The following is a 27836-nucleotide window of genomic DNA, read 5'->3' on the forward strand; positions in this document are numbered from 1 at the left end:
TTTAAAGTATGCAATCCAGTTGTATTTAATATATTCACAATCATAACCTTTATCTAGTCCCCAAACATTTCCATCACCCCAGAAGGAAACCTTGTTCCCATTTAGCAGTCATTCCAATTCCACCTTACTCCTGCTGTGGCATTTAAAAATCCATTTGGACAGTAACATAATTAGGGAGAACTTGGATGTGTGAAGCCTGCCCCACTTGCTCATCTAATGGGGACAGAAGACATCTACTCCTTCACGATGGTGGGGACATAGTCGGGTTTGACAGCTTCCGCAAGCTCTCGCGCGTACATCTCATATCTGCCTGTCATCTGAAAACAAAACACAGACATACTTTCTCGAGGTTCCTGTTTATAAACACTTATCACTTACTCACCACCATTTCTTGCCACTGGGGGGCAGCCGTGAGATAGAAATACTGGTTGACAGGACAATTTCATACCAACGTACAGAAGCAACCCCACTGTGACCTCTTAGCACTGATTCCGGTGATTCATACAGCCTATTCCAGCCTGTGGTGACTTCTGTGACCTGCCTGTTCAGGAGATGTGGTCTGCCCCCAGGGAGGAGGGAGGAGGGGTGTCCTGTGGTCCTGCAGCAACTCAGAAGAGCAGCCTACAGTCCAGAGAGGGGAGTGATCTACTCCTGGTCACTAGCCAGGAGTGGAAAAGGCTGAGGATTTGAACCCAGATATCTTGGCTGAGTTTTTGGTCTGTTTGTTCCATGTGGCATCTCATTATGGACACAGAGACTAGTCTCTGGCATGCCTTCCATTCTTCCATCTCAAGTCAGCTCCTTCAAAAAGCCTCAGCACAGCTGGGAATGTTTCTGCTTCAAGAAAGTAGCTCATGAGAAAACATTCTGTTTACTGCTCCTGGTGATACTTGTTAAAGAGCTGGCTGGCATGCCTATAATCCCAGAAGTTTGGGAGGCTGGGACAGGAGGATTGTAAATTTGAGGCCAGCCCTAGCAACTTAGTGAGACCTTATCTCAAGATAAAAAATTAAAAGGGCTGGGATGGGGCTGGGGCTGCCTAGTATGCATGAGGCCCTGGGTTCTATTCCCAACCCCATAAAACAACATAACAAAAAATAAAAAAGGATGTGGATGTAGCTCAGTGGTAGAACATTCCTGGATTCAATCCCTAGTACAGGAGGGAGGGAAGGAGGGAAAAAGAAAGGACAGAAGGGAGGGAGGGAGGGATGGAATTCTCAGCTCTGACTTCTGATTTAGGTAGAATTCTGCATTAATCTGAGCTATCCAAGAGGAGTGGCATGTCAAGAGATGGTCATGGGTAACACCTTGTTTGTCTGGCAAAGATCTGAGACTGGGGATTGTGTTCAAGGACCAATATTTAAGAAAGCAGGGGAGTAAGGCCTAGAGCCCATAACTGTCTGGACAAGAACCCTTGGGCTCCTCCCAGTCACATAGGTAATGCCATTCAGTCATAACAATGTGACGTTCATTTGCTGGGTGGTTTGCTCATCAATGGGGACTGAGTTGGTGGAAATACTACTGGACATGAGTACAATAAACCCTGCCTTGGTCCTGTCCTTGTCTACCACTGTTCCATCCTGGGATGACAGGTACCTACATTCCTCTCAAACCCTTGATGACACAGAGTATCAGTCTCAAAGGCAGCAGGCAGCCTTTGAGTTAAGCCTCTCATTTTACATCTGGGAGTCCTAAGGCCTGGGAGCAGAAGGTGCTTGCTTAGGGTGACTGACAGAAGGCAGAGCCAGGCCCAGATCCCATTTCTCTGTGTGACCCATTTCCCACTATTGTCAAGGCCAGACTGTGGAGCCTGGCTGCAGGCAGAACCAGACATGCACACTTATCTTGTGATAAGTGCAAATGCCTGGAAAGGAAAAAGGATTAGACAAGCCAATCCACTCTATTCTCTGGACAAATTAAATTGAGATTAATTTGTTTGAAGGCACCTAAAATCTAAATCAGATGAGAGAATTTATGGAGGCCTGCTGCTTGTGCACTGTTTGATCCAATAGTTCCTCCCCACAGCCCGCAGGCAGGCAGAGACCAGGCCCAACACGGAGCTCCTGGTCTAAAGGAGGCACCTTCTGTAAGCTGTCTCTGAGGGAAAACACCATTAACTGCGGTTCACAGCTCTGTGAGCAGGATGAGGGCCAAAAAAGAGGAGCAGGGTAACAGGAAGGAACTTGAGGACCCACCTTGAAGTTCCAGACATCACTCATCTGCTGGCAGAGATTGAGGTTGAGCTCAGCCACCAGCAGCCCGTCCTGGCTACGGGAGAGCCCAGGAGTCCGGCTGCCATCAGGGGCTGCCACATAGCTTGAGCCATAAAAGTAGCCAAAGTCATGGTGAGCTTTAAGAAGCAAATGGAAGAGGCCATGAGTTTGTACAGACACAATGTAAGGTCTGTAGAGAGGCAGGTGCATTAAGGGACGCTCAAGACAAGATGTTCATACGTCTTTCCCCAGCATCTTCCAAATGCAGAAATTCAAAGGGCCTGTCTCCCTTCTCAGACCTGAAGGCCCAGTAGGTGGCTGTAAAGGTCACTCCTGTGTCACTTCCCACAGTCACTGAGAAAACTTCTAAAGGTCACCCTTTAGACGTATTGACTCCCATCAGCTACCCACAATACAAGCCTCGGGGGCTCTAGGGGCTTCCTGTGAGGCCTGTTTCCTGTGGTGGCCCACTCAGTAAACTGGAGACTCTAGCCCTACTTGTCATGACAGCTAGGTCACTTCATCCCCACTTCACATCTTGGTCCCCTCATGAGTCACGGGGGGGGGCTAAGAGCCACTGAAGAGTAGTGGGCTGCAGGGCAGGGCCTACCTAGCATGGCCCCAACTCTTATTTCCCTGCCTCTTTTGCTCTTTTGTCAGCAGGAAGCTGAGACTGGAGTGTGGATCTGGGTTACAGTCCAAGACCTCATGTGGAAGGCTTTAAGACCCCTCCAGTATGTGTTTTCTTGGGAAACATATCTGCTCAGGCCCCTCCAGACACCTCCTTGCTGAGGGGACAGCTTTTCCCTCACATCAGTGCCTAGAAAGTGGGACTTAAGGGTGTAGTAGTCCTAGCAGAGGTGAGGTGTTACCTTCCCTTAGATCAAAACAAGCCGTAGATCCTAGAAACGCAGGCAATCCATGCTGACTTGAGGGGCATTTGTACAGCTGAGGGGTGGACAAAGGAATGGAGAGAGGGAGGTCTGAAAGCTGCAAGAGAGCCCTTCAGCTTTTTCAGGAGCTCACAAAGAGCTCCCCTACATCTCCTCAGTCCATCTTTACACCAATCCCAGTGAAGGAATGGAGTCTAATATAATTCCCATTTGCTCCTTATCTGGGGAACAAAGTGGTCACATGTCCAGGACCTGGCCACAGTCATCCTGGCCACAGTCAGATTCCCCCACAGAGGGCAACAAAACAGAGAAGTCAGCACCTCCTCCTAGTCGCCAGGCATGCAGATACAGGCTATGGGACAGACCTTGCCCAGAGGAAGCAAACAGAGAAGTGGGGGATGAGACCCATCACCATGAAAGTACACGGAACATACCTTTCTTCCCATCTCCAGAGGTAAACTCATTGGGGAAGTGCTCCTGTGAAGTAAGATTAGAGTATAAGAGAAACCTATAGGTGGCACCACCACAATGTTCATTCCAGAACACTTAGCCAGACCATGAATAGCAAGCTGGGCCACAGGGAGTTAGCTTGGAAATAGTGAAAGTAAGATGCAGGGTCTGTTCTCTCTGGGCAATCAACAGATACTTGTTAAATGTCCTTCTGAGCACCCAGGATTAGGCAGCCAGTGGAGAATTTGACAAGCATGGTAAAGACCTGGATTTTGCCTTTGGGGAGTTTATAGTTTGGGAGAAAAGAAACACATTGGGCACTGATCAATTCTCAGGGCTGTGGAAAGTATGTGAAGTTGGCCTTCCTGAAGCAGTAAGACCTCAGCCTGGGGTCTGTGAAGACATGAAAGGTGGAGGAGAGGGCCCTCATATACTGTTTTAATATTTTCTCTAAAGCTTAATGAAATTTATACATCAAGTTGTGATGGAATCACACAGGCTAACCAAAACATCAGCATTTGGGGCTGGGGTTGTAACCCAGTGGTAGAGAGCTTACCTAGTATGTGTGAGACACTGGGTTCGATCCTTAGCACCACATAAAAATAAATAAAAAAAATGTATTGTGTCCATCTACAGTTTTAAAACATTTTTTAAAAATCAGGGTTTTTCCCTCCCTCCATTCCTTCCTTCCTTTCTTTTTTTAGCAGTACTGGGCCTAACTCGTGCCAGGCAAGCATTTTACCACTGAGCTACCCCCAGCCCCATCAGGTTTATGTTGACAATTCATAGAGACTTAGTGTGGAAAAATTCGTTATCTCAGACTGATCAGATGTTCTGAGCAGAGTTTGACCTGTGAAGTTGGGTATTTAGCTCAGTGGCCGAGTGCTTGCCATGCGCAAAGCCCTGACTGAGTTTGGTCCTTGGCCCTGGGGGGAAAAAGTGAGGAGGGGGGAACAAAAAAAAATTCAAGGTATCAGAGTTTGACATGTGATTAATAAGAATGAGGAAAAGGATTATTAGGTGATAAATGCATTATGTTTGGTAGTCAAGACTGTTCAGTGGGTGGGGTCCACTGATGTGGGGAAAATAACAAACTGGATACTTAGAAGTGAGAGAATGAGGTCAGATCAAAGATTCTTTCAGAATTGTTTCAGCTAAATGCAACAACAGAAATCACAAACCAAGTTGCTTTGTCCCTTTCCAGATTTATGACATGTATGCAAAATAAACATGTGATATGTCTCCACTACAACCACCAACAGTGGCTCCTTTAATCATCTATACCTCAGAGACTTACCTGGCCCACTCGGTTAATGGCACAAGTGAAGCAGTGATTGGCAATGGCAGCATTTCTGGCCTCAATTGGCCATAGGGACTCACTGTAAGAGAGGAAAAGGAGGAACAAGTTTGCCAACTCTCTAGCCAGACTCAGTGGATGCTCAGCCTGGAGCTACACCTGATACTGGCCTTCCAAGGCCTAGAGTGGGGATAGCCAGGGAGACTTACTATGCCCAAGGGTCACCTCAAACCTGAAAGCAAACCAAACTTGTCCTCAGCAACTTGTTTAAGCCCACAAAGTGTTTTGGGGAGGGCCAGCTATAGGCAGAAGCCACAAGGCTGTGGTTGACTATCAGAAGGATCAAATCCTTATCCTGAGCTTCAGTTTCCCTCTCCAAAACTTCCTCAAAAGGAGATTGTGAAGACTAAATGATCATGCAGATGAAGCTCCACATGGTGGTTCTTCCATAGCCTTCATTTCCTATATTCTTCCTTCCTTCTGGGAATCTGTTTTCTATGCTGGGCTAAGAAGAACTTCTCCTGATAAATGTCAGAAGGGAGTTGGAACCTTGGGATCTTGGGTGTTTGGCTTGTGAGGGCGGAGCATGGGCTTTCTCTGCCCCACCCTAACTCTCCTACCATGCTGTTACCTTGCAAATCAGTCTCCAAGGGGGGAGATTTCAGACAGAGTAACCAGAAAGGAATTTAGGATATGTCTTGTTATGTGGAGTCATATTTTGTAGCAGAGTTATAACCTCTGAGTTTGGTCCTTGTTTCCCAGTGCCTTCCTATTTTCCTACTCTGAACCATGCACCTCTAAGCAGAAACTTCCTGGTTCCCTAACTGGATACCCTACAGGCACAGCTGAGCTGTGAGCCTTCCTCAGTCCAGCACCCACCAAAGGGAGAGTGCAGTGAGAGACCTCTTCCCATCCACAGACCCCATCCTTCTCCAGCCCTCCAACCAAGATGTGCCATGGAATTCAGTGGGCCTTCTGCTCACTGGTGATCTCCTGTCTGAGAAAGAGCATCATTTAAATTCTAGATGGGCAGAAGCGATGCCCACTTACAAACACTGAGGGCCTGGGAGCAAAATGCCCCAGAATCTTCCTTCCTGTCAGTGTGCACCTGGTTTAAACCAAGGAGTAGGTGGAGGGGGTGGGTGCTTGTCATATGCCTAATGCTCAGGAGGATTCATGAATCTGGAAAAGGGCGAAAAAAATCACTGGCTTGATTGAGGGAACTCATTTTGCTTTTTCCCCCCCACCTGCTAAGCCAAGCTGACAAAACTTTTAAGAAAAGATTTTTACAGAAACACACCCATAGATGACATTTTCAGGAATTAAATAAGACACTTGTGGGGTGATTGCCATAAAGTATCTTTCTTATAATTCTCCAGGGAGGTGTTCTGTGTAGGACTCAAACCCACAGCTGGCAATGAAATGTATGCTCTCAAAACCACCAAAGAAAGGAAGCTGGAGGGTCACAAGAGTCGACTGTGTGCAGGAATCTTGAAGAGTCTGGTGTAGGGACAAGGACATTTGATATATTCCCAATGTATCATACACAAACCCCTAAAAATAATACCAGGGGGGAAGGCCAAATGCAGCAAGGGGATGAGAAACAGACTTTCTGATGCATGAACATACAGAGCAGAAATGTTTGGTCACATGGGCTCTGCCGGATACCCCTAACCCTAACACTAACCCTACATCCTGGGATTGCCAGCATGACTCAGTGAATTAAAAAGCACTTCCAGGCTATCGTGGGACACAAAAACGAGCAAGGACACCTTGCTGACCCACAGTTCAGGCACTCATGTGTATCTGTCTGTTTCTGATAGAGCAAACAGGGGATAGATGATTCTGGAAGTTGTGATCCAACGTGAGAGGTTGCCTGGCATTGTACTAAGAATACCAGTTCTTCAAATAATCATTGATCGTTTAAGAAAATCACCTGGAATCCCTGCCCTCCTAATAAACCACCTGTTGTCATTTTTCCATACTCTACAACTATCCTTGTCCACAGGCCAAAAATTTTTACAGAGTTCTGACCACAGCCTGGATACATCTTTTTATTGCTCATGGGCTTTTGTCGTGATGCTTCGTTATCTTCATAATGACTCTTTTTAGTGGTAATAACCCATGGAAGAGATGAGCTAAAATTTACTTAACCCTGACATTTCTCCTGCTGCCACCCCCCTCCCTCCATTATAAATAACACTGCCATAAACATCATGTGCACAGCCTTGTTCTCCTCAATTTACATCACTTCCTCAGGCTACAGTTCCAAGAGTGTCATTATCTGGCCAAAGGGCGTGAATAGTTTAGGAGCTCATGAAACATTCGATTTCCCGAAGACCTGCTACGGGTTTTTATGGCTGGCCCCACCACACCCTTGCAAGCCAAGGGTTGAAGGATTCTTGGCTGAGGAAAGAAAATCAATCATTTTAAATAAGCCTAATTAGCTGCTGAGGACATAAGCAGTTATGTGCCTATTACATTGGGACATTTCTGTTTGCTTAATTAGGGCTAATAAAAGCCCAAGATAGTAAGGCCAGGGAGGACCTCAGGAGGCATACACGTGTTGAGGTGGCTGTCTGGGTCTGCGGCCACAGCTTTGTTTGCCTTGACTCAGAAGTCAATTCGGGACCAGGTACCCCAGGGTTGACTTGTTTCCTCTAGGGACCCTTGAAGGAGAGACTTAACTCTTGGAAGGTCTGATACCCTAGAGGGTGGCCTCAAGGTTCTGCCCTGGGGACTGGAACCAATAACCACCTCAAAAGCTCTGGTGATTAATTAATACTGGTGTTCAAGCCACCATAGGACCCTGGTATATTCTCTGAAGAATATGCCTTTACTGAAGGGAAGATTCAAGGCCTGATTTTCTCCTTCTACTCCACAGCACCCCTGCTGGATGTGGGCTAGACCTCCAGTTACACGAACAGGGTGGTAGACCTGAGGTAAGAGATTAGGGGTTGCAATATGACCTGATCAGAGAACTGCTGTGCAAGAGAGACAGTGTGGACTGACAGAAATCTCAAAGTTGCCCATCAGACCTACCCCTGCCTGTCCCCCCATGTAAGGACAAGCCCAGGCAACAAGGACCTCAGAGAGTAGATGCCAGTATCTCCTGCTGCAGGCACTCTGCTTTAGAGGAAGTGAGTTGGGGAGAGAAGTATTTGCCCATAAATTCCTAGAGCTCTGTTACTTGTAATGATGCAAACCTGGAAGTCACCCAAATGCTCAGATGTAGAGGAAGAGCCAAATGGCAGAGGCACGAGTGTGTAGGGGTTTTTTTTCCCCCCAGTACAGGAGATTGAAGCCAGAAACGTTTCTTCACCACTGAGCTACTCCCCAGTTCTTTTTTTTTTTTTTTTTGAGACAGAATCTTGCTAAGTTGCTGAGGCTGACCTCACACTTACAATCCTCCTGTTTCAGCCTCCCTAGTCATTGGAATTACAGGCATGTCACCACATCCTGCTATTTTATCTCACTTGCTTATTTAATATGCGGCCCTGAGGGGTACTACCCATGACGTTAGGGGCTGTCTGGGCCTCCCCAATCCCAGCTCCCAGTGCTGCCTTAACCAGAGTAGTTTTGTTTGTTAAAGAGTAGGGCTGACACCCAGATACTAGCTGTTAGATGTTATTAAAGGAAAACACTTTGCTGGTTAAAAACAAGTTTCCTGGACTGATCTTTCTCTCTTTCTTTTTATAATATTATTGTATTTCTTGTACATTTATTTATTTATTTATTTTTATGTGCTGCTGAGGATTGAACCCAATGTCTCACACATGCTAGTCAAGCACTGAATTACAATCACAGCCCCCACCTGGACTGATCTCTTGAGTATCATCTGGGCTCTAATTCCCTCACCTGTTCCCTTTCTCATCTGGATTTCCATTCTCCCCTGTGGACACTGTAGATTTGAGGATCAGGAATCTGTAACCTCCTGTCCAGGAGCTAACACTGGTCAGGCACCTACTGGGCTCCAAGAGTTAAAAGTGAGGCTTTCTGAATCCTGATGAATGCAGAGGAGGGTAGGGATTATTATTTTCATCTCAGTGTTCAGAATCATAGCAAAAGTTAAGTCTTAGAGGAGAGCAAGTGACTCTTTGGGGAGATGGCGCTTGTAATGGTCATCCTGAGAAGTCTTTTCACTGAAAAGCAGGTCAAATGAGCAACATACAATCCTAGGGCTCAGGTCTATTAGACATCCTGGTGGCTGCACCTGCCTGCTGCAGTTTACCAAATGTATCTCTAAGTCCCACAGCCCAGCCTTTGGAGGAGATGGTGTCTGGGCCCCAAGAAGCCCCCAAGATCCTGCCCGCTGAGTGACCTGAGTATTCCAATGGTAGCTGAGGGGTTGAAGATGATCTCAGCCCCGTTGATGCTGTACATGAGCCAGTTGAGAGGGTGGTGTCGCCCATAGCAAATGTTTACTGCGATCCTGCCAAACTGGGTCTGGAACACAGGATGGCCCAGGTTTCCCTCCATGTAATAGGTTGACTGAAAAACAAAAACAAAGGACCACATATTGATGCTTCAGAGCTTCAAGAATTTCACTTTCCTTAGACGCAACAGAAAAATATGACTAGTAGTCTAAAAGTAACACTCTTGGGTGTAGACTCTACAAGTTCCAGAATTTCAATGTTAAAATACACACAGACAGATACATACACACACATACAAACACACAAATCCAGATACAATAACCAACCAACCCCAAAGGAAAATCACTGTGGTTTAAATATTTGTCCACAATCTCCTTTGTGATATGTCAAAAATCTCTGAAGCAACTTTCAAGGATAAACTATGGTGAGGTTTCAAGTAAAGGCTGAGGTTTGATCCATGCTAACAAGAGTTAACTGATGTCTACACCAACCATATGTCCTTATACAGAAGTCTGCAGCTGAAGAAACTTGTACTCATTCAAAGCAATCCTCTTCCTATTTGGAAGAGAAAACTGTCACCTGAGTAGCCATGAGACTTGCTTAACTGATTAAGGCCAAATCTGAGAGTGGAGCCCACAGAAAGCGCCTTAGGCCTCCTGCCAGGGGTTAAGGATAAACCTGCAGGGCAGACAGAGGGGAGCTCTCCCAGCTGTGGAACATTATCAGGGACAACATTAAGCAAAGATAGAGGGGAAAGGTGGATTCCAAATAGGTCTGCCTCGGAGCCTTTGTTTCTTCTCATTCATTTCAAAATTGATGAGGATCAGGAAGCAACCAGGATATGCACACGTGGCCGATGCAAGAGCATATCCTGTTCTGAGACCTGCCCTCTGCTATCTGTGGGAGCTAAAAATTAATCAGAGGGTAAACAGGTGAGGGGCATGTCTTCCCACATCCACCTCCAGCTGTTACTGTGAAACCTGGGTTCTTCTCTCTCCTGGGGAACCTCATCTAGCCCTGTAAATGATTTCTTGTCTTCTCAACCAGCATAAGAGTAGCTGAGAGCCCTGTGACTGCAGAGGGAGGACCAAAAACTGAAACTGCACTTACTGAAAATCATATTCAGATTTAATATCTTAGGCATTAGGTGGAGTTCATTTCCCTTCTTCCAATATCCACTCCCTCCATCTCACTCACCTATGAATTGACATGAACCAATCAAAACAGTCCCTGACTTATGCCCTGACAACAGGAATGAGAAGTCTCATGTAACACACATATACATATTCACCCCCATCACCCAATACACGGACTTGGGCCAACTCAGACACCATGGGAGCCACAGACGAGCAATGCTACCCCGAAAACTAGGATTGGACTATGGTGGGCTAGGTGCTCAGATCCTGTAAGGGGCTTCAGGAATCATTTCATATTTGTGCACTACTTTGGTTTTAACTTAAGTACCACTTATTGCAAAGGATAGTTTCAAGAAGTCATATCAGGTTATAGTTTAAAAATGTATAAAAATTCCACTGTGCTCCAGGTGTCTGTGGCTCACCTGCCAGATAATGTCTGAATATCATCTGCTTGTGTGATGCATGGCAACATCATGAGACCCTCTGAGCGTCACATCCATACTATTCCAGCATTACATGGCACCACGTTATTTCACACAGAAAGCCCAGTGAGATTTGTAGACTAAAGAGCAAGCACAGTGATGCAGCTCACCTCATTGAAATCTCCCACTCTAGGGATATGGTTTTTCCTGGTCTTTCCCAAGACTGCTCCAGAATTGGAGATCACCACGGCTGTGTTCCACAGAACATTCCCATGATCTCTGTCTCGTTCCAGGATGGGGGACACCACCACCATGTTATGCTTCTTTGCTAGCTGGAAATATAAATAATTCAGAGTTCTACTTTCAAATCAATTGTTAAAGTTCTTTTTTTAAAATAAATATTTATTTTTTAATTGTATTTGGACACAGTACCTTTATTTTATTTATTTATATGTGGTGCTTAGGATTGAACCCAGGGCCTTGCATATGCTATGCTAGCACTCTACAGTTGAGCCACAACCCCAGCCCATTAAAGTTCTTTTATTGGAGAAGAACTGAATGATCCTATTAAATAATTGGGCTTGGTTTGGAGCTATCACTCATAGCAGTTGTCTGGAACACTAAATGTCATTGTCATCCTGATGCCCGTGGTTAACTAAACAAGAATAATCACTATTCTTTTGAAAAATATCTTTTTAGCTATAGATGGACACAATATCTTTATTTTACTTATTTATTTTTATGCAGTGCTGAGAATTAAACCCAGTGCCTCACACATGCTAGGTGAGCACTCTACCACTGAGGAGCCACATCCCCAGCCCATAATAATTATTTTTGTGCTCTGCTGGTAAGAACATTAAATGGAAAACTATAGAGAGGTTCCCCACACCCACCCCTCAATTAAATATAGAATTACATGATCCTACTTCTGGATATATACCCAAAGGAACTGAAAGCAGGACTCAAAAAGATAATTCTACATGCAGATTCATAGCAGCATTATTCACAATAGCCAAGAGATAGAAGCAACTCAGGTATCCATCAATAGATGAATAGGTAAACAAAATGTGGTCTATCCATACAATGGAATATTATTCACCCTCAAAAAAAAAGGAAAGCCTATTACATGCTACAACATGAATAAACATTAAGGACATTATGTTCATTGAAATCAGCCAGTCAAGGGGCTGGGGTTGTAGAGCATCTGCCTAGTATGTTTGAGGCACTGGGCTCAATCCTCAGCACCCATAAAAATAAATCAATAAAATAGAGGTTAAAAAAAATAAAAAGAGGGCTGGGGATATAACTCAGTTGGTAGAGTGCTCACCTTGTATGCACAAGGCCCGAGTTCGATCCCCAGCACCACAAAATAAATAAATAAATAAAATTTAAAAATAAAAATAAAAAAGAAACCAGTAAGTCAAAAAAAGGACAAATATTCTCTGATTTACTTATATAAGATAGAGTAATCACATCACATGAAGAAAAAATAGAATGGTGGTTGATAGTGGCTGGAAGCAGGGGAAAGGGAAACTATTGTTTAATGGGTTCAGAGTCTCAGATCTATAAGATGCAAAAGTTCTGGAGATGTGTTGCACAACAATGTGAAAATACTTTACTGAACTGTACATATAAAAATGGGTAAGAGGGGCCAGGCACGGTGGCTCATCCCCACTCTCAACACTTACATTGGGGATTAGTTTGTAACACAGCAACTTTGGGGATCACATTTTAGCCATAGCAGATGCTACATTCCTAAGGGGTGACCTTGAACCTCTGGTCCCTTTAATGTTGATTGGCATCAGATCTCATTCACGCCCTTCTTCTAGCCCTAGCTCAGACTTATGAACTGCAATAGCCCCCTAAGGAGTCCCCTTCTCTTTTCCATAGCAAGGAATCAACAATCTGATAAACAAGAGATTGTTTTCCCCCTATAGTCCGAGAATACTGATATTTAGAATCACAACTTAGTATTGATAAAAATCACTATGATTATAGCTCTGCCCCCGAACTTTTTAAGGATATATGAAGTCTAAAAGAGAAGACAGAAAAATGAGAGGAGTTCCTTCATTATGGATGAGAATAAGGATAAGTTAATATCCATCACTTTTTCTTTTTTCAGGGTACCAGGGGTTGAATTCAGGGGCACTCTACCACTGAGCCACATCCTCAGCCCTATTTTGTATTTTATTTAGAGACAGGGTCTCACTGAGTTGCTTAGCACCTCGCTGTTGCTGAGGCTGGATCTGAACTTGCAATCCTCCTGCCTCAGCCTCCTGAGCCACTGGGATTACAAGGCATGAGCCACCTCACCCAGCTGTTATGGGTTTTTCTGATAACAGCTTTATTAAGACATAATTCACATACCATAATTCACATACTCTTTTAAAGTATGAAATTCAGTGGGTTTTAGTAGATTCACAGAATTGTGGTAACCATCACCATGATCTAATTTTAGAACATTTTCATCACCCCATGATAGGGTTTCATGGAAACCCTATCCCTATGAGTAGCTACTCCCCTACTTTCCTTAAACCAGACCCTAGCAACCACAAATTTGCTTTCCATCTCTAGAGATTTATCTGGGCAGTTCATATAAATGGGATCATATCACATGTGTTATGATGTTTTAATAAAAAAAAATCAAAACAAATTTCTACCTAATGAGACAGATCATGCATCAAAACCTACGTGACGCAAGCAAATGGCGACCGGAGTAAGCAAAACTCTGGACAAAGAATCAATGTCCCTGGACTTACTATATGGAAGTCATAGACCACCTCTATAGGAGGTACAGTTTCCTCACCTGAAAAAGCCACAAAGTCAATTCCAGCTCTGAAGGTCTATGATTTTTAAGTGAACATACACTTAAAAAAAAAAAAGGTGGCAAACAGTCTTATCTACTTTATCTGGTAAAACAAGAACCAAACAGTTACATTTTCCATGGCAAAGAGCCACAGCTGACAGTTGTGGCCAGCTCTGTGACCCATGCAGGTTCAGTAGCTCTTGTTCGAGGAGCAGTTAATGTCTTACCTTCTGACAGAATCTGGTGGTGGGCCCATCCTCTGCTGACTCAGCAAATTCTGTCCAAGGAAGCTTCTCTCTCGTACAGAAAGCAAAGGGCATAGCTGTAAAGGGGAGAAAGGTTAGAATTCTATCACCCACAGCCTCTGGGTATGCTCCTCAGCTCAGCTACAGGAGATCACTATTGGGACCCTCCTTCTCCCAGGGACAAGGAGGCTTCTTCAGAAATGAGAATTAGCATGTTCAAAGATAAGCATGTTCAAAGATAAATGCATAAATGCATAAATGCATCCCATGATCTTTGGCTAGACCCTGCCAGGGAATTAATTCAGTAGAAAATTTCATTAAACTAACTGGTTTTTGTTTTGTTTTGTAGTGCTGGAGATCCAAACTCAGGGCCTTACACACGATAGGCAAGCATTCTACCACTTTCTAGATGCATTTCTAAATGTCTGCTATTGTTCTACCAGTTCCGAACAAACCAACTTTAGAAAAACATCTGTAAGATGCTTCATGATGTGACTTTATGGTGTTCAACTGCCTTGGCATGGGGGTTTGTGGCCTATTTTAAAACCACAATGGTAGATAATATTTCCCCCCCACAACACCAGTTGTGCTAAGGGGCAGGTCTTCTCTGACACCCTCAGAAACAGTTGTGTAGAAAGAGAAGCCTCAGCTTCCGAATTCCTCTAGTCCCAGGATGCCTGGTCCTAGGACTGCACCAGACTGAGCACACCACCAATGGTACCAGCAGCCTCTCCGTGCCCCAAACAGGCAGCAAGTGCTGCCAACAACCACCCCCAAGACCCTTGGTACCAGACTTACGGCTCCCCTGTGTCCCTTTGGTGAGGTGAAGACAAATGAACTATTTTAAGGAAGATGACAAAAAAGCTGTTGATAACAAAAATGCTCTTTAATGACCATTAATTCTCAGCTTTCAGAGCATTAGTAATGACTCAAGTGCCCCTAGAGAATACAATCTCCCATGCTGATTTCATTTCAAGTCACTAAGGCCTCCAAATCTCTCCATTTCCACTTTTAATGGCTTTTATTTCCTGTTTACAAATACTCCAACATAAACAAACCTTCAAGAGGAATGGAGATAAGGAATGGAGGCTGGGTGAGGTCAGGGGCTATAATGCCCCAACTCTAGTTTTCTAATTAAAGGGTAAGACATGATGGACCACTCAATGAGCCAGGCTCCTGACTCTGACGTGGTTCTGTCCTTGGAAATTGCCAGCCTAAAGAGGAAGAGACAGATTGTGACCTGGGATGGCTGCACAACCTGGCAGGACAAAGTGCTCGGTTCTGCCAGAGAGAATCTCCAGGGCCCCACCAAGGAGGGGGTGTCCATGGTAGGCCTCAATGCATGAGTGGCAGTTCCAATCCAATAAAAGGAAGAAGTTGAATAAGGAACCAGTCTAAAAATCAAAATGGCATTACTGATACTAAAGTTCCACATGACCAAACAGAAACCTAAGTTGTTATCCAACCTTAAGAAAGAGAAATGATAGCCAAATCTCCAAAACAGACCAGTTTCAGTCAGTATGATACTGTCATTCCCTCTACTTTAATCTTTACCACAAAACTAATCTGAAGTAATGTGATGTTAACTATTTTCAGTTATTTTTCTATTGTTCATCTTCCTATCTCCTGCCTTTCAAGGAAAGTAACTTTGAAGCAACCAATCCTCTCTTTGTTCTTTGTTTCTACTTGATTCAGCCCTTCTCCTTTATAAAGCCAACCTCTTTCTTCTCAGCTCATTGGAATGCAGTGTTGCCTGATTCTAGACTCACCAAGTCAATTAAGAACTTCAAACTATGCTTATTGTAATTTTGTCTTTTGACAGGAGAAAAGATCTAATAAAACAATACAAGAAAATGTAGATTTGCAAGACCCAAGTTTCTAGACTGAAAGAATCCATTGAGTGCCTAGAATAATGATGGAGAGAGGTACACACAATGGGACATTATTATGAAATTGCAGAGCATTAGCCAAAAAGAGAAGATCCTATAATCATCCAGAGAAAAATAAGTCACAGACAATAGGTCATAAATTAAAATGGCTTTGGGCTGGTCAACAACATTCAAAGCTAGGAAGTCATGAAGCCATATGTTTAAACTTCTGAAAGAAAATTATTTCTAACCTCACATTTGATACCTATCCAAACAATCAAGCAAATTGTAGAAGACACATATTTTAAGATGTGCAAGGTCCCAAAACGTTTTTCTCCCATGTGTTCTTTCTGATTTCTCAGGGGGCCATTCCACCCAAAGGAGTAATCAGAAAGAGGAAGGAAAGAAGACGCCTCAGGATGATGATCCTGAAAACAGACTCCTCAGGATGATGAATGGATCAGTTGTGTGACCAGCAGGTGGGGCAAGTAATTCAGACTGGAGCAGTTAGAAGGTTCTGGGACAGATTCCTTTAAGGAGAGGAAATTGGTAGACTGCTTGATGTGTCTAAACAGGTTAAGGAATTTAGGAGAAAGTATGAAGTTGAACTTATGGTTTACGTATGTAGAAAACAAATCACGCTGCAGGGAAAACAAAAAATTATTCAGGAAAAGAAATCAAAATGGCTCAGTGGAAACTGAACGGGGAATAGACGAGGAAGGACACATGTATGTAGAGGCGGGCATGAGGAGGCAAAGCACTTCTATAGTGGGAAGTCCACGAATGACGTAAAACTGAAAAATTAGGAAGTAACTATAGAAACAAAGGTAAATTCCAAATAACAAGCTAAGTGTAGAAAGAAGATGTCTTGGGGTAGGAGAACAGCTGTTTTTTTTTTTTTTTTTTTTTTTTTGGTAACAGACCTTACAGACCTATTTTGAGTCTAAACCACAAGCACATATAATTTCAAAAAAAATAAACAAATAAATAACATAAAGGAAAAGCACATGGTACCAGGAATGCATATAACAGGACTTGATTTTAGACAGGCAGGCTAATTGGATTTAAGATCTGAAGGTGAAGCAAGGTTAAGAGAGGCCAGAGGAAGAGGGTTTAAGGAGATCAGCCGGAGAGGTGATTATAAAAGCTGAGGAGAAGACTAGGGGGTGTAGCTCAGTGGTTGACTACATGCTCAAGGTCCTGGGTTTAATGCCTATCATTTAAAAAAAAAAACTGAGAGAGATTTGGTAGCTTGGAACAGGGCAGTGGTACAGAGGGAGGGAGGAGTTAAAGGGATTCAAAAAGATGTGAAAGACAGAAGTGAAAGGATCAAATGACCAAGTAGAGCCTGTGTGAGAGAGGGAGGCCAGGTTTCCTGGGATTCTGGTGTTGTTGACAAATGGTCTTTCTATAGAAAGAAGTTTTGGTTTTGTTGTTGTTGTTTGTTTATTTTTGTTGTTGTTTTTTAAATAGGGTAGCAGACACTCTTGACAACATGGAGAGAAGACACAATTGTTTGAAGGTAGCTGAGAAAGCATCACAAAAGACTTACTCCATGCTTCCTGGAAACAGATGATATTGACTCCACACATTGCAGCCACCTCGGCAATGGCCTCTATGCGTCTATGAAGGGCAGAGACCTGATGATTTAAAAAGCAAGGATTAGAATCCATTCGGTTCTTCTGAGAAGACAATTTGAAAGAATTTATCCCAATGCACATAGAACAACAAACTCCCACCTGACCAGGTGTGAGGAGATGAGTGGGCTAGGGAGGTTCTAATAGCTGGTTATATCATCAGACTAAAATCTGCAATATAAAGCGGAGGTACAGAAGCTCTGGTTCCCATGGACACTGTCTCAATTTCCTCACCTGGCAATGGGGAAACAACCACCAGATTCATGCGGTTGCTGAGAAGTATGAATAAATCTGATTCTGTGTACTGTGTACAAGGTGCACATGCATGTGTACACACACACACACACACACACACACAAAATCTCCCCCTGGACCAGCTGCTCCCTTGGCTCCAGACAGTCTACTCTGCACCATCCTGCATTCAAGGTGCCGGGCTTGCTTGTCCTGCCATTTCCACTGTCCTGTGTGAATCATAGCTGCCAACTCACCTTTCTGATTCTTCTAACTCTTCATGCACTGGTGTGTGCCCTTGGTCAGGAATGAGCTTCCCCCAACCTCTCAGTTTTCCCAGATATGTGACATCTGTGTCACATGTTGTCCTTCTGTGAGCCTTCTGCAGATTCTCCCAGCTTTCTCTGGGTGCTCCTTTGGCAGCACTATTCCCATTTTGCTGCCACTGTTTCTCTACTGTCTCATTCCTGGGATCTCACACGCTCCCCAATCCCTGGCTCCAAGAAACATTCCATAGTGTTCACTCAAAGAAAGACCAAAGGAACCAGGCTGAAAACCCAGAGAGCACAAACTCTTTCCAATGCTCTCAGTCTCTTCCCCAAGAGGCTATTAGCTCCAGGCCTCCACACACACATAGTGTCAGCACAAATTTGCTCCATGTTACCAACATGCAAAAAAATACTTCTAGGTGCCATGGGCGCAAGAACATTGCTGGCCCTACAAATTGACCATCTGGGATGATAGGGAGGATATATTCACAAGTAACAAATCCAGAGAAAAAAGTAAACTGAGAACCACATATCTTTTTTTCGATGATGGTGGTGGAATGCTGGGGATCAAACTTGGGCACACCAGGCCAGCACTCTACCACTGATATCTTTCAATCCCTCAAAAGCAAAGGAAGGATCAACATGAAAGATGATTCAGAACCTGACCAGGAATCCAAGTGACCTTAAGTTTCTCAAGAATCCCTAAGAATTCCCAAGAGTACTACATCATGAGGAAAATTCTGCAAAGAAAGCCATCGAAGTTTGAGCAGCTGGAGGAATTCTGTGAAGAAGTATATAAACTAACCACCTGTGTCTGTCTGTGGTGATGTTTCTTTAGGGAAATGCACAATGCTCCCACATTTATTTGCTAACCATAAGCTCATAAACGAACATCTATCATATTCCTATCCGCTTGTGGGCACCATCGACTGCAATAGTTCTGGGTATAGGGAGTCTCTGCCTTTAGGATTAAAGCATGGGACAGTCCTGCCAGTGTATGCTGACAAGTGGCCTTCTGGCAGGTGACTGAGAGGCAGTGTCCCATGAAGAGAGCTCTAGTTAGCCAAATGGGCACCCTCCTAATTGGAAAATGGGACTTAATCAGGATCAACAGCTGGACAGGAAGTGAAAGGGAAGGTGGAAAGAACAGTAAGGAAGAGAAAGGGTAAAAACCAGAAGAGAAAGAAAAGTTCAAGATTCAGGCTGGAGGAAAACGAGGAGGTCCGGCAGAAGTGTTTTAGCTATCCTTTGAGACACATGGGCTTGTGGATTTAGATGAGTGGCCAGCCAAGGACTGTGATGTGTTCAAAGCAAAGGGTGAGCCAGAGCCTTGTTTGTGTTTATGATCAAGAGAGGCTGCACCTGGGGGCTGGGGTTTTGGCTCAGTGGTAGAGCGCTTGCCTAGCAAGTGTAATGCACTGGGTTCAATCCTCAGCACCACATAAATAAATAAAATAAAAAGATATTGTGTCTATCTACAACTAAAAATAAATAAATAAAGGTTAAAAAAAAAGAATTCTTAGAGAGAGAGAGGGGAGGGGGCTGTACCTGTTCTGCCACAGGGGCATCCGCAGGGAGGGGGGTTCTGTTCTGAACTAGCCCCACACGCACGATCTGGGGGCGTCTCAGCTGCTCTTTGGCTGCCTCAAAGGCATATCCCTGTAGTTCAAAGTTTCCTTCCGAGGCAACTTCGAAAGCTCTGCTGGGCAGATCAAGCTTCCTAAATGAGCAGAAGAAGGAAGAGGATTTTGATGACATTTCCTGCATCTAAAGTTCCTCTCCCAGGGATAGGTGTGTAGTTCAGTGGGACAGGGTGGACTCGGCACACTTGAGGGCCTGGGTTCCATGCACAGGGCTGCAAGGGGAAAAACCCAGACTCTCTGCAGTTGTTTATCAAGTAGAGTTTGGGAGTGTCCTTGGTCAAGGGTATCCAGTGCCAGGGCCCAAGGGGGCTAGGAAGCAGGAGGGCTAGGCCATGAATAGACACTATGCTGAGTCCAGACTCTACCTAATAGTCAATAGACTTTAGCACAGAGGTGGCATGGTTAGGCCTGGCAGAGTGGGGAAAGAACAACCAGACAAGAGGTTAGTGTTTTGCAGTTATGGAAATCAGGGCAGGGATCAAAGTTCCAACAGTCAGCACAGAAAGGAGGGAGTAGTTCCAAAACATGCTTCTGATCTAGAATCAGAGGGCCATGCTGATCTTAGGGAATGGCACAGGCTGTGATAACAGAAAAGGGTTGCAGAGGATAGGGCTCAGGAGACAGGCTGGATGGAGGCCAAGAACTGATACTATGAGGAGGGCCTTGCGGCCATTGGCCCTTAAGAAAGCTGAGTCTTGGGTGGGTCATCTCCAGGTCCTGTCCTCTGCTGTTCCCATTAGGGATCCAGTTCCATGCCTGGTGTTGGGAGTGGGGTTTGATGGACCCAGGTGAAGGCCCAAGGATCCAGATTGAAGGTCTGGATCCAAGTTTGTGGTTTATTAACAAAGGCTAGAAAATTATTTATAAAACTATCCACCAAAGTGGCCACTGTTCAAACAGCAAGTAACTTCTCATAACCTGTTGCATGCCAGGAGCTGGGGTAAAACCCCAGAGGAATAGTTCATGGCCCTGGGCCAGGAAGGACTTACCATCTAAGGGTGAGATGATTATGAAATACCCAGAGAGCACATCAAAAAATAACCTGACAGCCATTATCTAATAATAATATTTCTCTCCTACTTTAAATCACTTTCTTAAAGACATTTCTTTCAAAATCACAGCCCTGTCAGCCCAAGCCCCCTGTTGCCGCCCCCTGCCAGGCGCTTTCCAAGTGATGGCCCTGACAGCTCTGAGTTCGGTTCCGCCCCTGACAATCAGCCTGCTTTTCAAATAGTCAAGGTTCCCTTCCTGCTGGCAGGTTAGAAATAGCAGCAGTGCCCACACCTCGCCTCCCCTCGCTGTACCTCCCACCCCCGGACGGAAGAGTCCCCTCTCGTCCCCCTCTCGCAGGCCTCAGCCTCAGGGCAAGTCATCCTCCATGGACACAGTCACACAGCTTTCCAGGAGCTACTATCTGAGGATGCATGAGCAGCCACAGGAAGAAAATAGGAGAAAGGTTTTATTTCCCTCCAAAGGCTGGTGGGTCCCGGGGACAAATTGCCCTGTGCAAATATCCTATGGTTTTAGTCTGGGAAGATGTCAGGTGGAGGAGCCTGGCTCCTGTCTGGTGAGGAAGCCTGGCTGTAACCTGGCAGACATCCCTCTCTGTTCATGGCTCACAGCTGTTTTCTCTTTCTGCCACCATCAGTCTTATTATCCCCTCATCTCCCCACCCATTGGCTATGTCAAGTGCTGCCTGCTGGCCCTGAGCCTGTGTACTCCCTCATTCCACAATCCCTGTGGATATTTTTCTACGCCCAAGGTGAGGCGATGCAGGGCAGGGCTGCTCCACCCTCCAGTTCAGCCACCTCTGAGGATACACTCTCTTTAGCATCTCTATTTTCTGGTCACTACCTATAAAATCTCTTACCCCACAGTGTCTAAGAGATCAAAACCTACACTCAAGGTATACCCTGTGCTAGGTCCTTCAAAGGTTTGGACCGGAAATGAACTACAACCTCACAAGGTGAACTTGGGTTATCTGATGGAGGATGCAGTGGGGTACTGCAATGGACTGAATGTTTGTGTCCCCCCAAAATCACATGTCAAAATCCAACCTCCAAAATAATAGGGCCCTGGGATGATTAGGTCACAGGGATGTAACCCTAAGAATGGAATTAGTGCATATATATATATATATATATAAATAATTGGCCTAGCCAGATATGGTGGCACACACTTGTAATCTCAGTGACTGGAGAGGCTGAGGCAGGAGGATCACAAATTTGAAGCCAGCCTGGGAAACTCAGTGACAGCTCGTCTCAAGATAAAGAAATAAGTGGTAGTGTGCCCCTGGTTCAATCCCCTGTACCACACACACACACACACACACACACACACATACACTAAAAAAAAAAAATGAATATAAAACCAAAAAGGCCTAAAAGACGTTACTTGCCCCTTGCACCATTCGTACACATAGCAAGTAGGAGTAGGCATAAATCATGAACAGGAAACTGATCCTCACCAGACACTGAATCTGCCAATGCCTTGTTAATGAACTTTTGAGCCTTCAAAATACATTTCAGTGGTTGAAAATTCACCTAGTCTATGGTGACTAAGACAGGTCCTGTTCACCCATAGTCCAGGAAGGCACAGGGACCAGAAAATGAGATACAGCCTCACCAGGGGGATCTGTGGCTACCTGCAGCCCAACCCTGGCCCCTGTAGTTGACTTTCAATCCCTCTATCCATCACCCTGCAACTGAAACCACCCCCTCTCCTGGCCTCAGCTCCATCTTCAAGAAGGAGAGAGGCTGTCACTTCCTGTCCTGGCTGCGACACACCCTCTTGGGCCCCCACCTCTCCTTCCTGGGTCAAGGCAGACCTGGCCTAAGGGCCCCAAGCTTCCTCAGCAGCCTCTCACTTCAGGCACTTTATCTTTCTGCCTCTATTGACTATTTACCATCAGTATTTTAAATTATTAAACTAGAGATTTGTTACAAGAGAAAATGCCCATGGAGGGGGGAAATTTAGAAAAGATATAAAAAGAAAAATAAGTTCCTCCCCAAGCCCTAGGCCCATACCTTGCAGATGGTCCCTCTTAGTAATGTTTTGTGCCTCCTTCCACAGTTTTTCTATGTAGGTACAGGTATTACAAATACAATCATCAGGCTGCATTTTCTATTCTTCAACTTGCCTTTTTCACTTGACAGTACATAGTCATGTACTATGTAACATTTCTATCACAGATGGAATGTATAAGCGACTGTGGTCCCATAAGATTATAATGGAGCTGAAAAATTCCTATCATTATAGCTATCATAACACCGTAGTATAATGTATCATTTCACATGTTTGTGGTGATACTGGTGTAGACAAACCGATTGTGCTACCAATCATATATATTGCACATAAATTATATATGGTTACATAACACTTGATAATGATAATCAACAATAGTATTACTGGCTTTTGCATTTACTATACTTTTTATCATTATTTTAGAGTGTACTTTCTATTTATACAATGTGAGAATACCATCAGCAGCCTCATATAGATCATGTTTTCTATACCTGCTGATTATAACAAGAGACCACATCAAAGGGCTGAGGTATAGCTCAGTAGTATAGAATATGCCTAGGCTGTGTGAGGCCTGGGTTCAATCCCCAGCACCACTGGGAGAAAAAAAAATGAGACCACACTGAGTTGTCACATTGCTACATTGAAAGGCCACATTGATTGACCTATGCCATCTGGGTTTCTGTAAGTGAACTCTATGATATTCACTCAACCACAAAATCACCTAAGGATGTGTTTCTCAGAACATATCCCCATCATTAGGTGACATATGACTGACTACATAACTTGGACATCCCTCCCTGTTACTACATATAGACCCACCACATTCACTATTAAAGCAATTAAAGCTGTTTGACTCTCTCCCATTTAAAAAAAAAAAAAAAACAGAGCGGTGCTGGGGATATAGCTCAGTTGGTTGAGTGCTTGCCTAGCATGCACAAGGCTAGCACCACCATAAAAGAGAGAGAGAGAGAGAGAGAGAGAGAGAGAGCACTCCACACATCCTTCTTGCTCTCCCACCTCCACAGGAAGCTTCCACATACACTTCCTTTCAGCTCAGCCCTCACCTCCTACACCCTTCTCAGCCCCCTGTTCTCAGGTCCCTACTACCTACTGTAGGAACCACCCCGTGCATTTTCATCATTTAAGCCCAAACTGTCTTTGACTAACAAACATCCCTATACTATCTAATGCTTCTTTCCTCTCCCATTCTAGAGTCCTCCCATCTATACATCCTCACCTTCAGAGTCTCTGCTTCTCTGACTATTCTAATATTTGGAATCTCCAGCATTCCCTCTGGGCCTCTCCCACTCCACCTGGGAGGATCATCTCCAGCACAGTTCTAAAACAGCTTCTCCCCATCAGGCCTTCCTCCACACAACAAAGGGCCACTGGACATCTCTAAATGGAGACCCCAAGAGTACCTATCAGGGGTTGAACTATATCCACATCTTAATATTTAGAACCTATGAATGTGACCTTATTTGGAAAAAAGGGTCTTCACAGATGTAATTAAGTTAAGAATCTCAAGATAAGATCATCCTAGATTATTCAGATAAGCCCTAAATCCAATGAAAAGATTTTTTTTGTTTGTTTGATTGTTGCTTTTGGCAGTGCTGGGGATGGAACTCAGGGCCTCAAGCATGCTAGAGCTAGGCAAGCACTCTACTGCTGAGCTACATCCCCAGCTCAACGACAAATATTCTTATAAGAGACACCAAGAAGAGAGTCACAGGGACAACAGGAGAAGGCCATGTGAAGATGAAGGCAGAGATTGGTTGCCACAAGCCAAGGAACCCCAGAAGCTACCAGAGACTACAAAAAGGCAAAGAAGAATTCTCCCCCAGAGCATCTGGAAGGAGTGTGGCACTGTAGACACCTTGCTCTTGTACTTTTGGTCTTTACCACTGTGAAAATGTAGATTACTGCTGTTTTAAGCTCACTATTACAATTTTGGCAGCCCTAGGAACTACATAACACAACGAACTCAATTCATCCAAAGTTGAACTCATCATTATTCTCAAAGGCTGCTCCTCATCATAGGAAACCACCAGTCACCTGTGGGGTAGAAGCCAAAAGCCAGGAATGATCCTCACCACCTCTGCCACACCTCCCATCCACTGTCCACTGGGCCCCTGACACTTCTCCATCTCCAGGTACTCTGTTTGCCTCTAGGCCTCTCATCCTTCACCTGTCCTTTTCCAGTCCATTCTTGACATGGCTACTGTGGAAAATGCCCCAGTGTTTCCACTACTATAAGGATGAATGTCCACTGCTATAGCATGGCATACAGAGCCCGCATGGATCTACACTGGCCACTCCTGCCTTCTCCTGTTGGGTTTCTTCAATCTACTCTATGACCTCCTCTTTCAAACATGCAGTCCATGACTAGGCATGTCCCCCAGTGTCTGGAGACACAAGCCCTTCCTATCTCCAAATGAACCCCTTTGTCTCCTTCAGGATACAGCGTAAGTATGACAGCCCTGGGGAAACCTTCCTGCCATCCTTGAACTACAAACAGGTAAATTCTGTTAGGCTCTCCTTTATCCTTCTTTCACAATGTAAAACAATCATCAAAAGATGGAAAGTGGGGGCTGTGGGTACAGCTCAGTGACAGAGCACATACCTAGCATGCACAAAACTCTGAACTGGAGCCCTAGCACTACAAAACAAACAACAAAAAACCTCAATGGTTTCTTATCCTAGTATCCCAGGTGCCCAAGACAAAAACAAATGATAAATAAATGTTTGTTGAATGAATGAATGCTTCTTAGTACTGACTATCTTAAAATGAGAGTTGATGTCCTCTGGGGATTTCATCTGTCTGGTGTAGGCAAAAGGCCATTTAGCTCATTCACTTAGCAAACATTTACCAAGCATTAGCTCTCTTTCTTTTTTTCCCCCAGTATCACTGTGCCCAGCTAAGCATTGTCTGCATTAGGCACAACAAGTAATCAGAGAGAAGGTGGTCTTGTAGGGAGCAGAGTGGGAGTCCAGCGTAGGGACTGAGGACTCCAGAACCACAAGGCCTTCACAGAGGTGACCATGTCCAAGCTAGGCTCTAAGCAGTGCATAGATGAAGCAGGAGGTAATTAATTTTCTATCTTCAGTTGGAAATCCTGCTCATAGCTGAATTCTACCCAATCACAAGGACTGAGCAAGTACGAGGATTTATACCCAAGTGCTAAAAGAGACTGAACAGAACACAACCAAGAAGAAAAAGCAGAAAAAGGGGAGCCATTTGCTCAGTTATTATAAGTCAAGTCCCAACACAAGGCCTGACAGACACTGGTCAATAGATGTTGGTTAGCACTTTTCCCACCCATTATAATCCCTCTCTATTCTGGAGTTCTCCAAATACTGATTTAAAAAACAAAACAAAACAAAACAAAAAACTCTAGCATGGTTGTCTCTGGCCTGACCTCAGCCCTAATTTCAGAATATGTCCCAGTCAGCCACTTATGTGGGGAAGTATTTCTTTTTTCCTAGTATGCTGCAGTTTTACCTCTCTTGACACCCATAAGCTCACTAGTTTTTTTTTTTTTTTCAGCAGAACATGTGAACATGCTCATCTCACCCTTAAAATAAATTAATTCCCATTCCTACTAACTGTAGCCTGAGATATACCCTCGCTTTATTTAAGACACCTTCTTTGGGAGCCTTAGTGCTAAGATACTTCTCAGATAACACCTTATAGGTGCACTGGGAAGTACAATACAGCATTGGACACACTGAGAGGGACCTTAAAGGTTATCTAATTCCTTTATCTAAAGGTATGAAGAGCCTCTTTTTTTTTTTAACAAAACCCCAAAGATAGCTTTATTCTACCTTTAGATATCCTCTAGCTGTGAAAACATCTTTGGTCTGGTCTCCCTGCCAGAACTCCAATAGTGATTGAGAACCATTGATTCAGTCAATGCCCTCTAGTTGCAGATGAGCAGATTAGGTTCTTGTTGGAAGGCCACTTGCACAAGGTCATAGAGCAGGTAGTCTGCTGGACTGCGGGGAGGCAAGAAGCCCACAAATGAACAAGGAAGTGGAAGGAGATTTAGCCAGGGCTTCTTGGGGTCAGAGTTTGAAGTTCATTCTAAGAGACCAGGAAAATCCCTTATATTTTTAAGTAAAAGGCAACAGGATGTGATCTGCATTTTTAAAAGGTCTTTCTGGTAGTTCCAGAGAAGCCTAGACTAAAGAAACAACAATGGAAGCGAAGTGTCTTTTCCAGCTCTTTATATCTAGTGTCCATCCAATAGTGCATTGCCCTCAGAGAGTTCTGGTGACACACATGATTAGCTAGGGGTGGAAAAACTTTTTTTTTACTGAACATGGTAACTAAACCTTTGCTTGCCAGTGGAAAAGTTTCCTTTGCCAATTAGATTCAGCTGAACTCTACCAATAAGGGTCCAGAAGGCAGTCACTCCAGGCAGGAGAGACTGGAGCCAGATAATCAACTGCACTTACTAGGAGGCTCTGTTTGGAAGCATTTACTCAGCCAAACCCCGCGGAGGGCAGGCCGGGTTCTGGAAAAGAAACTGCTCAAAGGGCAGAGGAGTGCTGGTGTGGCCACAGAGAAAGCCCAGGAAAGAAACTCTCAAACCCTTCCTTTCCCTTCTAGTTCCAGGCATAATGTGTGAGGGTCTCCCTGGAATCTTGCAACCCCTCACGGCCCGGGGCTGTCGTATCTGTGATTTCTATGAGTTTTGCCGGCCTATGTAGGACCTCATTACCGTCACCTCAGAGCGCTTGAGACCCTGAAGCCCTCTCGGTTCCCGAGACCCCACACCTCGCAACTCTGCCTCTGGGCCCCTGACCTGGTCTCCTTGCCATAAAGAACTCGCTTCACCTCCCGCAAGTCTTGGGATGGCAGATGCTTCTCCAAGCACTGCTCCAGCGACTCCCACTCAGCTCCCGCCATGGCTAGAGTCCTCCAGCGTTTACTTCCGAGAGGAACGGCCTACCCTTTGGCCCCAAGAAAAGTAGGAGGAGCAGGCAGCAGCCGCCAGATCCGCGCACTTGCCTTCCCTTCTATTCGGGCGCCCTCCCTCTCCCCACTGGGCGGGCTTACATGCGGACACGCCCACTCCGCCTACCTCGGCCGGCTGTGCGACTGGGGTTGCCCCTTGCCCTTCGCGCCTCTTTGACTCGCGCCTAGACTACCCCTCCGCAGCTGGACCACCACCCGGAGCCCTCGCGCCTCGGGTGCACAAAGTGGCAACAGGCTGCTTCTTCCTGCTTCCCTCGCAGGTGCCGGGGTCAGAGGAGGGGGTTCTCTCGCTTTCTTACCCTTCCTCGCCCTCAGGTACCTCTCTCACCTGCCCCACGGTGTTGG

General features: G+C 44.9%; 1 protein-coding gene and 1 long non-coding RNA gene across 4 annotated transcripts; one reads left to right on the plus strand and one right to left on the minus strand.

The window, feature by feature from the left end:
- Upb1 (beta-ureidopropionase 1) lies at positions 1–27479 on the minus strand. Of its 3 annotated transcripts, XM_046421157.2 has the most exons (11): positions 27319–27476; positions 19392–19563; positions 17259–17346; positions 13821–13915; positions 10958–11119; positions 9175–9344; positions 4854–4935; positions 4113–4141; positions 3541–3583; positions 2196–2350; positions 1–317 (listed from the first exon to the last, which is right to left on the minus strand). In XM_046421157.2, exons 1-10 carry the CDS (start codon positions 27420–27422, stop codon positions 2216–2218), a joined length of 1080 nt encoding a protein of 359 aa, XP_046277113.1. In that variant the 5' UTR covers positions 27423–27476; the 3' UTR covers positions 1–317; positions 2196–2215. The 3 variants fall into 3 exon arrangements, with proteins under 3 accessions (XP_046277113.1, XP_046277112.1, XP_046277115.1); XM_046421156.2 differs by lacking the exon at positions 4113–4141; XM_046421159.2 differs by lacking the exons at positions 4113–4141; positions 19392–19563 and having other exon boundaries at positions 27351–27479.
- Positions 13961–19317, plus strand: LOC124077004 (uncharacterized). The gene is made up of 2 exons (XR_006846504.2): positions 13961–16185; positions 17180–19317. It is a non-coding gene; the product is annotated as an uncharacterized LOC124077004 (long non-coding RNA).
- Positions 27480–27836: the final 357 nt, after the last annotated feature.

This window comes from Marmota monax, unplaced genomic scaffold (genome assembly GCF_021218885.2).
Source record: "Marmota monax isolate L192 unplaced genomic scaffold, Marmota_monax_Labrador192_F-V1.1 WCK01_AAM20220418_F8-fsc00157, whole genome shotgun sequence".
NCBI lineage: Eukaryota > Metazoa > Chordata > Mammalia > Rodentia > Sciuridae > Marmota > Marmota monax.